The sequence below is a fragment of the Carassius gibelio genome, chromosome B6 (assembly GCF_023724105.1).
Source record: "Carassius gibelio isolate Cgi1373 ecotype wild population from Czech Republic chromosome B6, carGib1.2-hapl.c, whole genome shotgun sequence".
NCBI lineage: Eukaryota > Metazoa > Chordata > Actinopteri > Cypriniformes > Cyprinidae > Carassius > Carassius gibelio.
In genome coordinates, this window is record NC_068401.1 from 23,015,822 (window position 1) to 23,030,726 (window position 14,905).

General features: G+C 36.4%; 2 protein-coding genes across 4 annotated transcripts in view; one reads left to right on the forward strand and one right to left on the reverse strand.

The window, feature by feature from the left end:
- LOC127959948 (WD repeat, SAM and U-box domain-containing protein 1) overlaps positions 1-14,905 on the reverse strand; it is a 173,511-nt gene that overhangs the window by 99,919 nt on the left and 58,687 nt on the right. The window lies entirely within an intron of this gene.
- LOC127959942 (protein TANC1) overlaps positions 1-14,905 on the forward strand; it is a 77,710-nt gene that overhangs the window by 17,610 nt on the left and 45,195 nt on the right. For all 3 annotated transcript variants that reach the window (XM_052559437.1, XM_052559438.1, XM_052559439.1), the window contains exons 3-4: positions 1,001-1,222; positions 5,358-5,450. In XM_052559437.1, the coding sequence (XP_052415397.1) occupies positions 1,001-1,222; positions 5,358-5,450 (315 nt within the window). The remainder of the gene's footprint in view (positions 1-1,000; positions 1,223-5,357; positions 5,451-14,905) is intronic.

Here is a 14,905-nt window from a genome sequence, read left to right on the forward strand (position 1 = left end):
AATAATGTACAGTATTTGAAAAAGAATGTGTTTATTTGGGATATTAAAGCATGTCAACAAGTTCTGTTACACCAAATACACTAAAATTATGATCTTTAAAAAAGCATCAAATGAGAATTTAAGAATGGTGCAGTCACAGACAGGTAAGCAATGTGATTATTGTGGAAAATTGACTAGTTGAAGAGGAGTAGCATATTGATTTTATGCATATTCTGTTCATTAATTAAAAAAACAATGCAAGTTTTCAGTAAAGCTGATTTTGTGTCAGCCTGTTTTATTTTTTATTTATTTTTTTTTGTTTCATTTACACACAAGTAGTTTTATATTTTGGTCTCTTTAATCAGTCTTTCTCCAAAATGACCACAGGGATGTCCTCTACATAATATATGGTGGTTTGTCCTGTGAAAATCTGCATTCTGTTGGCTTTTTGTTTAAAACCAGCTTCGTTTTGGCAGTTAAGATCAGCAGTAAACCCTGTTGCGGTGAGAGGAACTTTAGGTCTTGTATGTTTAGTTTGGAATGTTAAAAGAGCTTAAATTATTCTCTGCTTTCTTCGAAAGGGCTTATTATAGGAGGAGAAAGATGTATAATATAACCGTTGGTCAAGGGGCAGCCTTAGTAGTTTGTCTGTATGTTTTTATAGTGGTTTTGAAGGCTTGGATACAGAAAGCCATTGGTAATGATACCTAGCTAATTGGATTTCTGACGTCCAGCTGGAAAGCATACAGACTTCTCAATGAATCAAATTTAAGAGTTTGAGAGAGTTTAAGAGACTCAAAGCATTCTACATTTTCAGTGTTTGTTATTGTGGCTGTATAAGTGACTCATGTTGAATAGATCACTGACACAGGATTCTGAACTCTCATGTGCTGCTTTGTTTAAAAAGTGCTAAATTATTTGCATGCAGATGTAATTCTAATCAAGTGTTCAAAAGAGAGACCAAAAACAAATATATATATATATATTTTTTTTTTTTCTTTTCTTTTTAATTTTTGCTTAGGAAGTCAATCCCTCAGCCCCAGTTTCCATCACAGAGTTCAGGAAGAGGAGATTGTGGGTGTTCAGAATCATGGGAGTGGGCCGCTGCCAGTACAGCCGTACCCTGCAGAGGAGATGCTGAGGCCGAGTTTGACCAGAGGAGTGTCCGTCTCCCTCCCTTCCTCCCCGCTGCTGCCTCCACGCCAACCCTATCTTTCTCCAGTCCGGTTCAACAAGTCACCAGGTACATAACAGTCACTTTTGAAATTTACTTGCTAGGTTGGTCGATAAGTTTTTCTGCGTGTCTTTGACTTTTATTTTGATAGCGCGGAGAAAGGCAGCACCTGAGCACACAGTGCTCACATTCTTCTTGTGCGCTTTAACAGTTCTGTCTAATTCAGATAGAAGTCTGTCTAATAATCAGATAGAACGGTTAAACAAAGGAATTACTGTATACAGAAAGTATTATAACGATTGCTTTTATATTATAATAGAAAGGCAAACATAATACTTTCTCGTTTGCCCACAGCATTAAGCAAATACACATTTATATAATTTAAACAAATCTTTAAAAGACTAATAAACATTTAATATCAGAAACCTTGCAAACTTAGTCAAATCCAGCTGTGAGATCTTGTGAAGTGTGCATTTTTATCCAGCATGATCTCGTGTTCTCTTCGTGATGGTCTGTCCGTATGAATTGAATGCTTTAAACTTTAATAAACTAGTGATTTCAAATTATATTGCGCTTTATGTATACTGTCATATTCATGTCATTTTCTCTGTGTGCTGTATGTAAAATGAGTGTTACCTTAGTTTTATTTTGAAAAATATGATTCCCAATGCACACAAACTTCTGAGAATGCTAAGTGCACTGTTGGTTACAGGGTTTACTTCCCTTTTAATTATATTTTTATTAAATATTTATTTATTTGTGAAAAATAATTTTTTTTTAAGTATGTTTATTTTACACTTATTTTTTAATCCATTGTCAAATGATTACAAATTTCTTAAATATCAATTAAGATAATAATAATTATAGCGGCTTTATATCGACTATCAGCCCCCCTGCTTTCCAAAATATCAGCATCGGCTGTCAAAGAAAAGATAGATATATATCGTACGATCACTAATCCTTGATTTATCACATACTATGCATTTTTCTGGTTGTTGCCTGTATCTTTCAAGTAATTTCAGGTTTCACTTGAAATACACTACACATCCATTCAGAGCTGATGAAAAATGCATTTTTACAACATGAGATAACGTTTTACATTTTACATCATTACATTGTTTACAATTTAAATCCCTTGTCAGTTGGAGTAGTGATTTAATATCTATTCTAATGGGTACATCTGGCTCTTTGGGTACTATCCAAATAGTATTTCTGGTGCAAGTAATATGCTGTATATCATATACAATAGACACATAAGTCATGTTTACAGTGCTATGCTTTGTCCTCTTTAAGAAGTTGTGCAGCTGTGATTTATCTAATGCACAAACTGTGCCATCTATTGGTGCCGACTTCACAGTGTAGGCCAGTGTTTCTCAACTCTCAAGGCCCCGCTTTATATTTCCTCCTGTAACTCTGCGTGTGTGTGTGTGTGTGTGTATATATATATATATAAAATATACATTTTTGCTTATGTAATGAAACTCCTCTGCAAAGTAAGGCTAATTACCCCTTGACCAACTACTAGTTGGCCAGACTAGTTTATAAGACATAGTTGCTTTGTTTATGAAACTGGGCCCTAGCAAGGAATCCCATTATGCAACAAAAGTCAGGGGTCAAAATGTAGGTTCAATTGATTTGTCAGACTTCAGGATGAGTGTAGGTCAAGGTGAACTTAATGGTTCATACACTGACATGTTTCTGATGTAAAATCTTAGATAAAATGCAGTCTTTTCCAAATGTGTGATTTAGATAAACTGTATATTTTGGTAGCTGCTTTAGATTGTTTGAGTGCTGCTGATGAATGAAACTATCATATATATACTGTGTAAAATGCATTACGTTATCCCTGTGGTATTGGTTGCTCTGTGCTGATTCACTGCTAGCTGAGCTGAGAGCTGCCAATCACATGGCAAGAGAAACACTTGGCAGCTCACTCAGTATTCTGGCAACGTTTGGCGATTGTTCTTCCCACAGTCTAGCACCTCAGGTTGTGTGATCATAACCACGTCAGCCCTATGTGCTGCTGAATTAAAGCGGTTCTTAATTAGAATGATTTACAGAACATTTGGGAAAAAACTGAGAAATGAGCCGAGCTAATTAAGATTAGAATTGGATTATTTTTGTTTGATCCATTTAATTCTAATATTTGAGTAGCAATTAACAACATTCTCAATCTTGTTTCATAATATTGTTTTATTATCTGTCAATACATTTTCTGGAAATCATCTATTTCTCTCCTGCAGTAAGCATTTCCCATATTAAGTAATGATAGAAGGATTTCTATGCCTGCAATGCTGTGTGTGTTCATGTAGGGGGCAGTACACACCACTTTTCATCTAAGTCCAGATGAACTTAGCTTTCCTAGTCTTGTTCTACACAGTTCATTTACATTATTCCAAAGGGTGGAAAAAGTTTATTTTTTAATTTGTCTTTTTTTTTTTTTTTTAATTTAATGAGTTCTCAATTGTCATTCATATATTTAAGTCAGTGTCACATGTTTTTCTCTGTAAATACTGTTGCACTTGGAGATGACTATGCGAACGCTGTGAAAGGTTGATTTTAAAACAGAGTGAAAGCCCATGACAGACCAAACCTTTTTAGTATCTTACCTTGTAGCAAACACTTTTCATCCAAAGCATTGTACTGAAAGTTACATGTAATTACAATACCGTCCCTATCAGGCAGCCTGTTGTTAACTGCCGAACTCAGGATGTTGTAGTGATAGAGTGGTGACCGCGCTAATAGTCCAGAGTCAAACCTACATTGATTTGTTCCTACAGCCCTAATCTCTCAGATCCTTCGCTATCGTTTTCCTTCAAACAATCATTAAATGTGTAATGTAATATTACCTGAGGTTCAAGAAGAGTCAGAAAAGTCGAGGTGACACATTTCCCAAACAAAGTCCAAACTCATTTTTGGAAGTGCATCTGCTTTTTCGTCACTTCACGTTGGGTGCCTACTTTTAGTTTTTTGGCTCATCAAAACAAAGCTCTTAAAATATAATGATTTTTCCCCGACAAGTGTTTAGGGATGAACTTAATTTCTGAAAGTGGGAAAGACACGTCAGTTGCTACAGCCCTGAATATTACTCTCAAATCTGTGCACCAGTAGAGATGTCTGTCTTTATTCTCATTTCAGGCTTCTTTCTGATGTTTGAGGCTTTGAATGAGGAACCGCTGTGATGTTAAATGGAACAAATGTTCTTGCAGACGAGTCAGGGCTTTGAAATGAGCTGATTCAGCTAGTGGTTTGTGTGCTGAAGAAACCCTGACACTGGGTTTTCAGTTTAATTTTTATTGTTTTATATATCATTTGTCTAGTAGTATAGACCAAAATAATAAACTATTATTATAGATTGATTGGGGTCAGAAGAAACTAATACTTTTTTCCAGCATGGATGCATTAACATTATCCAAAGTGCATTTTGTTCCAGAAATATCCATTTAAAATAAATGCTGTTTTAAAATTTCTATTCTTGTAAGACTCTTGTATTAAATACATCCACAAAAACTGTTTACTAATGATAAACAATAAATGTTTATTGAGCACCAAATTAGATTGATTTCTGAAGTATTATGCAAAACTAGAGACTGGAGTAATGAATGATGAAAATTCAGCTTTGAAATTACAGGAATATATTACTCGTTAAAATATATTAAAATACAAAACAGTTATTTAAAATGGCAAAACTCATTTACAGTATTGCCCTTTTTACTGCATTTTTGATCAAATAAATGCAGCCTTGGTGAGCGTAATAGAGTTCTTTTCAAAAACACTGAAAAATCTTACCAGCATCAAAACTTTAAAATGTTTGTTATTTATTGTCTATTTCTCTACTCTTAAGTAATTTTATGCTTTGGCAAAAATGTTGACACTCATGCCCATAAAGCTTGAATCTGACTCAGCAGACACAGGAGGAACTGCTCAGGGAGATTAAAATCATTACAGACGACTCATTTATACTGGAATCTCTCTGGGAGTACAGGACAGCCGATCACAACTGTTACACACACACACACACACACAGATCCACATGCAGCTCTGCCCAGAGATTCAGATCGCCAGCATCAAAATCCCATCTGGAAAGACTTAACTGTCTGTGTGTGTGTGAGTCTCTCTCATTCTATTTCTCCTCCCTCTCTCTCTCTCTCTTTCTCCCACTCTCTCTGCTCCGGTCTTTCTCTCATTTTCGCTCTGTTTGCAGGTTCAATCAGGACACCAAAAAATGTGGAGAATCCTTGTGTTTCTGGAGATCCTGTCACCTGTGCTCTGAAGAACAGGAAGAAAAACAATACTGGTGAGTACTTCTGTGAGTGTGTGTGGACCAGTCTGTCTGTTATGAAATGCATTCTTTTTATTAATGTTTGCATTTGTAGTTTTTAGATTTTTATCTGTGGGTCTGGTTTTGTTACATTGTGGTTATCAGATGTCCTCACTAGGGTAGTAAAGAGAGAGCCAGACATAACCTATGTTTAATGAAAAAAGAAATATTAAATGCTTCATTAATGAAAATGTTTCTTTGAGGGATAAGTAAAGGGGATATAAAATATCATTACCTCAATCTAAACCATAGAAGTCGATGGAAAGTCCCCACAGTCTTTGAGTGAAATGTGCCCTTGTCGTAAGCTGAGGGATGGTGTTTTTAAGATGTGGGGAGTTACATGAATTTACAGCTGAGAGTTCAGTAAATCCCGCAGTCCATTAAACCACATTCCTCCCTCCCTCTTTTTTTTTTTTTTTACTTTGTAAACTTCTGTCTTCTAGCGCCAATCTTTTTTCTCCTACTTGCAATTAATTTTCTCTGTAGAATGCTGACCTGTGCTTGTATGTGTTGGTGCGCTCAGTGAATTACTCAATCTGTCATTTTTGTTGATGTGATGTGGTGGAAGCCAGTTAGGATGGCAGGTTTCAGCTTTGCATTGTAAGATTTACTTGGAATATGTGTGAAATCTGGAGGGTTACAGGTGGGCACACAAAAAAAGGTCACAAAATGCTTGTGTTAGATGTATTCACACAAAAAAATGTAATTCCATATGTTTGAGTCTACTAGTGAACATGTATTTATTTTGTTTAGTTTTGTTTCCCAAAAGGCTGTATTTATATAATCAAAAATGTAACGGTAATATTGTTACATATATTACAATTTAAAAGGATTTTTTCTATTTTAATATATTTTATAATGTAACTTATTTTTGTGATGGCAAAGCTGAATTTTCAGCAGTCTTCAGTGTCGCATGATCCTTCAGAAATATTTCCATTATGTTGATTTGATGCTCAAGAAGCATGTTTTATTATCAGTGTTGAAAACAGTCATGCTGCGTAATATTTTTGTGGAAACCATGAGACTTTTCTCAGGATTCTTTGATTATTTTGAAATACTTTTTAGTATCAACATAACTTTGTTTTACTGTTACTTTTTGAAAAAAGAATGAGTTTGAATGGCAGTTTACATATATGTATATATATGGATGTGTATGTATGTAATAATAATAATAATAAGTGTATTTTCAGATGAACTAGGCAAAAATCCCAGATTCTGTGTGGTCTTAAACATTTGCTCCCCATTGTAAATGCAAACACACATACAAATATTGCCATCTAGACAGCAGTTGTTTTCACATTTGTGGACACACAAACACATGCAGAATTACACAGATGACACATTAACAAATGTCCCCTCATTAAAAGTCATTTGTTATTTTTGGACCCTCTCCCTAGATACCTCTGTTTTATTTCAGGCAGTCATTATGGTTGCTTTGGCCTTCCACTAATTTTATACATCTAGAATATTGGTGCATCTACAAAATATATTATTTAAGGAGCAGTCACACCTCCACCCGTTTGATGATCTCTAATGCAAATGGTGATAATCCACCAGATGTGGTGGCCCACTCTGGATGAACCTGAAGTAGATGCAAATCAATGATCTCCATGTGAGTGATGGCCCGGATGACTTTGACTTTCAGCTCGAGGTTCATTGTCCTGACAGCTGTTCTATAAATGTTTTCTTCCTCTCCCATCATACCTGTGTGGACTACAAACTGAGTTCAAAATGGACTCTGGGTCTCACAGCTTTTCTTTCCAGATCAAATAACCGAGAATCATGGGAGAATGAGTAAACCGGACTTCAGAAATACACCCACCGCTTGCCTCCAAAACAGATGACTATGAAGTGCATTAGAGTCTGACTCTTCCTGTGTAAAAGCCAATTATCATCTCTCTGTGCTCATTTACGGTTTCCTGAAAGGACAAAAAAAACTTTGTGATGTCATTACAGCTGCCAGCACATCCACCTGTGATTGGGCAAAGTGTTGTGTAGATTGAATGATTTCATCCTGTGATGTAATTACATCTAGTTGGATTGGAGTGTTTCTCACAAATGCTTGGCATTTTCTCCTGATCTCTGTTCTTTCTCTATAAATAGAGGGTGAGTGTACGGTTACTTGGGTTGATTTGAAATCAGCTGAGTTTTTGGTATTAGTCCCCTTCTTTTGTAAACTCTTAGGCCAGAAATATGCATAACATGCATTCTTGCATGACTGGGACAACTGGTGATTTTTCCATTGGCTTTCGGATTATTGCAAAAAATAAATGCTGTTGTCAACAAAAACGTCTGGCATTTGACCAAACAAAAAAACTGACTGCAAGCGGCAGGACCGTCTCCTCCTGAGGAGTCAGTTACGGAATCGTGTCACTCCCAGTGCAGAGCTTGCTCATGAAGGGCAGCAGGTTGGTGTGAGAGCATCTGCACGCACTGTGAGGCCAAGGCTTTTGGACAACAGCCTGGTGTCAAGAAGGGCAGCAAAGAAGCCACTTCTCTCCAAGAAAAACGTCATGTACCGACTGAAATTCTGACTGGTGAAAAGTTATTCTCTCTGATGAAGCTCCCTTCTGACTGACTGGGACATCTAGAAAATCAACTGCTCTAAGAAGAAAAGGTGAACGCTACCATGAGTCTGGTGTTGTGCCAACAGTGAAGCATCCTGAGACCGTCCATGTATGGGGTTGCTTTTTAACCAAGGGAGTGGGCTCTCTCATAATTCTGCCTAAAAACACTGCCATGAATAAAGAATGGTATCAAAACCTCCTGTAAGAGCGACTTCTGCCAGCGATCCATGAGCAATTTGGTGATGATCCGTGTGTTTTCCAGCACAGACCAACGCTACTTTTGCATCATCGAAGGTTAACGCCCCTTTTTGGGGAAAACAAACGGATTCCCCGGATACAGAACTCGCTCTAATTTCTTGATGGCAAAAATGGCAGAAACATACACACTCTCTTTGCGGGCCGAGGACCGTGAGAGGTATTTAAAGAAACTACTGGATACGGTGTTTACAGAGGTTTCCCTTTGAAATGGTCGAAAACTGGATTAATAACCCCACGCAGTGGCCAAATATGGACATCTAACGTTACCATTATCTCGTGGAATCACCAAGTAGCCTACTTTTGTCATTAACATACTCACAGTATGATAAACTAGACGATGAGGCCATGTCAAGAGGAGTCGGTGGTTTACTTGGATCATATTTCACTTGATTTAAGCTATTGACAGTTTTGTTGTAGTTAGAAATAGTAGCTACGTGATTAACGTTAGCTCTCATTAGGCACGCTACCTTGGCTGTTAACTGATTTTAAGTTTCAAATATTCGCAGGCTAGGACTAAACAATATAAATATTATACAATATCTGTTTGTAATTGTGTCTAACAGGCCTGTACACATCAGAAATAATGAAAAACAAAAGGTCCCTGGAGCGAGTTCTGTATCAGGAATCCATTTGTTTTCCCCCGAAAAGGGGCGTTACCCTTCGATGACGCCGAAGTAGCGTTGGTCTATGATGGAGCACCATGTCAAGAGTGATAAAGTAGTAGCTCCAAGATCATTACATTGAAATTTTGGATCTGTGGCCAGGCAACTCCCCAGATCTCAATCCCATTGAGAACCTGTGGTCAGTCCTCAAAAGTCGAATGGACAAGCAGAAGCCCACAAATTGTGATCAATTCAGAGAACTAATAAAGCAAGAATGGATTGCCATCAGTCAGGATTTGGCTCAGAAGCTAATATCCAGCATGCCAGAGCGAATTGCAGCGGTGATGAAGAACAAGGGGCTACACTGTGAATATTGACTCATTATCATTTTTCTTTTTTGCCAATAAAACCCTTTAAAACAAAATCATTGTTTTTCAGTATACCATAGAAAGGTGGAAAAATAATCTATAAATACTGAACTTGCAAACTTCGTAAAACACAAAATTTGTTACTGCCAAATCTTTTGGCCATGACTGTATATATATATGTGTCTTTTTTTATTTTATTTGTAAAAAATATATTAGTGTAGGTATATAAAAAATGTGGAGTTTTGACCATAACATGAACATATTTATTGGCTAGTGGTCAGAATCTTATCCATCATTATTTGAAATTGAATTAAAGTGGTGTAAACCTTTGAAAATCGTTACATAGAAATATATTGGCTTATTCATTTCCTATTCCTAGTTGCCTAGGAAATTGCTATTTTAAAAAGAACGGAAGGTTACAGAGGTACAAGGTTACCAGGCAGAGACAAGTGCAATGCCATGTGTGGTTTGCTAATATAGTACAGTCAGCATCCACATTTTGAACAAGACGCGAAGCAATACTCAAATTTACTCTGTTTTAGCCTTAGACATGTTCTAAAGGACACAGCCCATACTGTGGACTAATGCTGAGCTCTCGAATATTAGAGTTGCAGCGTTCCGTTTGATTGAGCTGTCAAATCTCTATGGCAACATTGTGTCTGTTCTCTTTGAGCCATGACCAGCATTTTCCACTGATCTCTTCAGAACATAATCTCCATGATTCAATTCTAATGAGCACTAATGATTTACCCAGCACAGATCTCTCATCACAGGCCGATAATACCGCACCGCATCCCGCCATTTACGCCATACCGCTGCCCGTTGCTTTCCTGATCCGTGCTTTCTCCCCTGTTACATGTGTTTCAGCCATTAGCTGCAAAAATAAACCTTGGATCGACAAGGCTGTAATTTCGATGTCATTTTACAGGAAAAACTTTGACTCGTTTGACCGAAGAAAAAAAAAAATCACCAGACTCGGCCAGGTTGACTTGTGCCAGTTGCTATGGCCATCTGAAATAGATGCTTGGCCAAAACAAATGCAATGAAGTTTAATGGGTCCTTCTTTTAATGACAAGTGTGCATTGGCTCAAACAATTGCTAGCATGGGGGCGTGCATGCTTTATATAAATGTATAAAATTAACAAATAAGATTAATGTCACCAATGATTTATTGAATGAATCACTTGTTTTTGCTACTTCATATCGAGACATCACGCGTTCTGGCATGCACATGCTGTAATTAATAAATTAAATGTAACATTTACAACAAAAAGTTGTTGTAAGGATTCGTGGGTGCAGTTGCTGTCAGTGTTTGTAGGAAAATGTTTAATTAGAAATTTTGGCACTGGGATAACATCAAAGTTAGAGCAACAAGATATAGCCTGTTATTACCCATGTGTGGGATGGCTTTGAAAAACCTGTAATCAAAGTTTTATGACAGTTTTATTAATAAGTGCTATCGCCGGAGATAAAAAGGCTACTCATTGTCTAAACTGATTTGAAAGGATCTTAAATTTGTGTGGCATATACAAATTTATTTTTGACAAATAACGATTATGACGAAGCGCTGGCTGCTAGACACTGCGAGGACAGAGTAAATGTTCATCACATGTTCAGTTAATTTTGGCATTACAGTTAGTACATAGCTGCTGATGTTCACCAGGAAGGGTGAACTGACTTTTAAAATATGATTTTTATGTTTGAATTATGAAACAATAGATTAAGTATTGCAGTATAAAATGGCTATTACAGTACGGAATACAACATCAAACTTAAAATTAAAAAACATTCCATTCTAAAGCAAATTCATAAAATACCTCCATAGGGTCCATACCTCCACCCTGTCTGTCTCTCTCTCTCTCTCTCTCTCTCTCTCTCTCTCTCTCTCTCTCTCTCTCTCTCTCAATGACACATGCTCTCCTCTCTGTGGCTACTGTATTTTTTTTCACTCTGTCTCTTACTCTCTCTCTCTCTCTCGCTCTCTTGCTCTGTGTCCATCGTCCTCTTCTCTACCCCCACCTCTTTTTTCACACTCCTCCATACATAGATGCATACCTCTCCCTCTCTTATATCACTCACTGTCTGAGTGTATTTCTCTCACATACGTGCACATGCTCCCAATTAAAATTGTGGTAAAAGCATGAGTTTGTGTACTCTAAAGCTATTTGCTTTATTTCATAAACTGTATGTGGAAGAACAAGGCCATCTGATGAAAAGGGACGGAGTGAGATGGAAGTGTGGACAGGGGGAGGGGAATTGTGTTCCCAAGCTTTTTAGCATGCAAATAGATTTCAGCATCTAGAAAATGAAAACAACGGGCCGAATGAGACAAGTGAGATTATGGTTGATTCATTGTATGAGAGACAGGACCGAAATGGAGACTGGAATTTGGAGGAATTGTTTGATTTACCCCAGTATCTGATTCATTACCTGGTTCTCAAACCATATTTATCCAGGAGTCCAATGTGACTGGAAATCGAGTGCTAAAAATAAAGATATTTTAATGCCAACATTTTTATTTTAAATAAGATGTACTTAAAATAGAGAATTTAGACATAACTTTGTTAAAATGCATAATATGAAAGATTTATAATTATACCTTTTAAAATCTGGTACTGAAACAACACATGATAAGAAAAGAGAACAAGTCCTTATAGCGCATCTTTAAAATAAAGGTTTTAAAAGGATGTTGTCATAGAATAATCGGTAACACTTTAGAATAAGGTTCCATTAGTTAATGTTAGTTAATGTATTAATTTACATGAACAAACAATGAATAATATATTTATTACTGTATTTATTCATCTTCGTTAATGTTAGTTAATGAAAATACAGTTATTCATTGTTAGTTCATGGTAATTCACAGTGCATTAACTAATGTTAACAAGCACAACTTTTGATTTAAATAATGCATTAGTAAATGTTGAAATTAACATTAACTAAGACTTATAAATGCTGTAGAAGGATTGTTCTTGCTTAGTTCATGTTAACGAAAGTAGTTAACTAACATTAACTAATGGAACCTTATTCTAAAGTGTTACCGAATAATCATTTTTGTATTCTCAAATGTTTTTTTTTAATAGATCTTAAAAATAACAATTTTGTCAGTTTTGTCCATGATTAGGGCTGGGATAAACGATTATTTTTTAAACGATTAATCTAGCGATTATTTTTTGGATGCATCGATTAATCTAACAATGATCTCCCCATTAATTGACTACTAACAATTTATACATGTTGATTTACATATCTGAATGAAATAAACATGAATTCCTTAACATTGCAATATATGTTTATTGCTCTTAAAATTACAAAATAAAAGACTGACTAAGAATGCATTACTTTGCACTTGTATAGAGATAGCATTCAATAAAACCTTGAAGCCTTGAAAACACATAGCTTACTGAAACAAGCTTACTGAAGACATAGGGCCTAGCTTACTGAAAAAAAGTTCTTCTTTCAGATGAAAATAACAACAACTTGATGTCTAGCATTCAATAAAAAGGTCACCCAAAATACTTGTTTAGAGCAATTGAAAGAATACAGTAACCAATGTAAACTTGAGGGCTTTAAGCTAATACAGAGAGTGCTTTTCCAAAAAAAAAAAAAAAAAATGAACAGTGGGAGCCACTGAATGCTCCAGGTGAAATTTTGGCGTTCCGCCCTTTTTCTATCGTTTTTAATGATTTTGATTAATATGCACAAGGGAGAGAGTGCAAGAAGCGCTCGTGTTGTTTGAAGACTGTGAGTGCGCGCGCAGCCGGGGCTCTCTCTCGTACGCGCCCAGTCAGGGGCAGCAGTCATTCTATTCTACATCACTCACCGATCAAATAAGGCAAACGTTTTGCAAACATTTTTTTAGAGAGATAAAAATAGGTCGATAAATCGATGCGCATATTTTGCGTCAACGTATTTTTTGCATTGACATCATCGATGACCTCCACGCGTTGTCCCAGCCCTATCCATGATTCATCTTTGAACCATACAGTAGATGTCAACTTTTATTTTTGATAGACATTTCTTGAGGGACCTCTAGGTTGCTGGTTAGAATGTTTTTACTAGGGCTGTCACTTTTAGTTCAAAAATCGATTGCACAATCAATCGGACCAACCAAAAAAAGTTTTAAAAATGAAAAAAGGGAATCGATTTTAACCAAATATGTACACTATTAATTTTAAAAGAATTAAACAATTAAAAAATATAGATGTAACAACTCACAAACAAGCAAAAAAAGAAAATAAGGAATTCCGAAAGTGCAGTATGCGTTGTGAAAGCTAGACAGAAAATACCAGCAATTTTACACGCCTATAAGACCCAGTGATGATGAAAGCAACCTCTTATGCTGCGTTCACACCAAACGCAAATAGAGCATCTGGCGCGAATGATTTCAATGTTAAGTCAATGTAAAGATGCGTTTACGCGCGTCTGGAGGTCTCGCGGCGCGGTTGATGCGAATTCGCCTCATTCACGCATCTAGTTACAGGAGATTCTGAGTTATGAAAAGGACCATTGCAAGCTGACAGCGACCGGCTTCAGTGGTGGAAAATTTGCAGTAATACCACCACCTTGCGCACATCCCTGGAACATCAGTGCGGTCGGAGCACGTCTTCTCAACAGCTGGACATATAGTGAATAAAAAACGCTTTGCTCGGAACCCTGAAAATGTTGATCGACTTGTTTTCCTGTCAAATAAATTTGTAATGGCCTGCCTTTTTGCGCATTTCATTATGCCTGCCTAGGGCCACCTAGCCTAAGTGTTGGTTACGTTCAATAAAAAAAAAAACACACATGGCCTGTTCTCAAGTCCATTTAAAGTTAAAAAATTTTAACAGTTGTTTGAAATGTATTGAATCTTTATTTAAAATAATCTTGGAGATTTTTGAATTGCCTAAATCATAAATGCAGCCGGGTTGAAGCGTGCAGTGATGTTTTTCTGGTTCTGACAAGATTTTTAGGGGCGCCATGAGCAGTTTTAAGGGGGTATGCAAGACGCAATGGGTATTTAAAGGAAATAAATATTTACAGGACTTAAATGCTTTGAACTATTTGCAACACTGGATTTCATGGTTGGGTTCTATCAGTGATAAAGCCTGCCTTCTTTGATTTAATTGGTCATCATATTTACATTGATGAATGCTGTTAAACAACTAAAATAGTCCAGCCTTAAAGTAAAGCAGTTATCCTAACAACATATAGAATGCTGCAGTATTGCTTTAAGTGAACTTAAAATATTGGTGACATGGCTGATGTCTATAGATATTGCGTTAATACAAACAGCATCGTGTCACACACTGATATAATTCATTATCCTTTTATTCAAGAGTAAAATCTACATTACTAGTGAAAGATACTTAACAATTGCCCCTTTTTTAAATAATTACCCTGAAGTCTCTAAAAATAGCTAAATATCAAACGTATTAATGTGACTAAACATCTCAATGTGCTTCTAAACACACAAGCAGAATATTTTATGATCACTGAGCCACAGTTTTAACCAGTTTTATATACAGTGTTACATCTATTGACCAACAACTCATTATCAGAATGGGTTCTGATTCAGGTTATGAGACTTCCAATTTGTAAGGTAAATTTTCAACCTCTTCATTGCTACTTTAAAAATTTTGGTCGTACTTTAT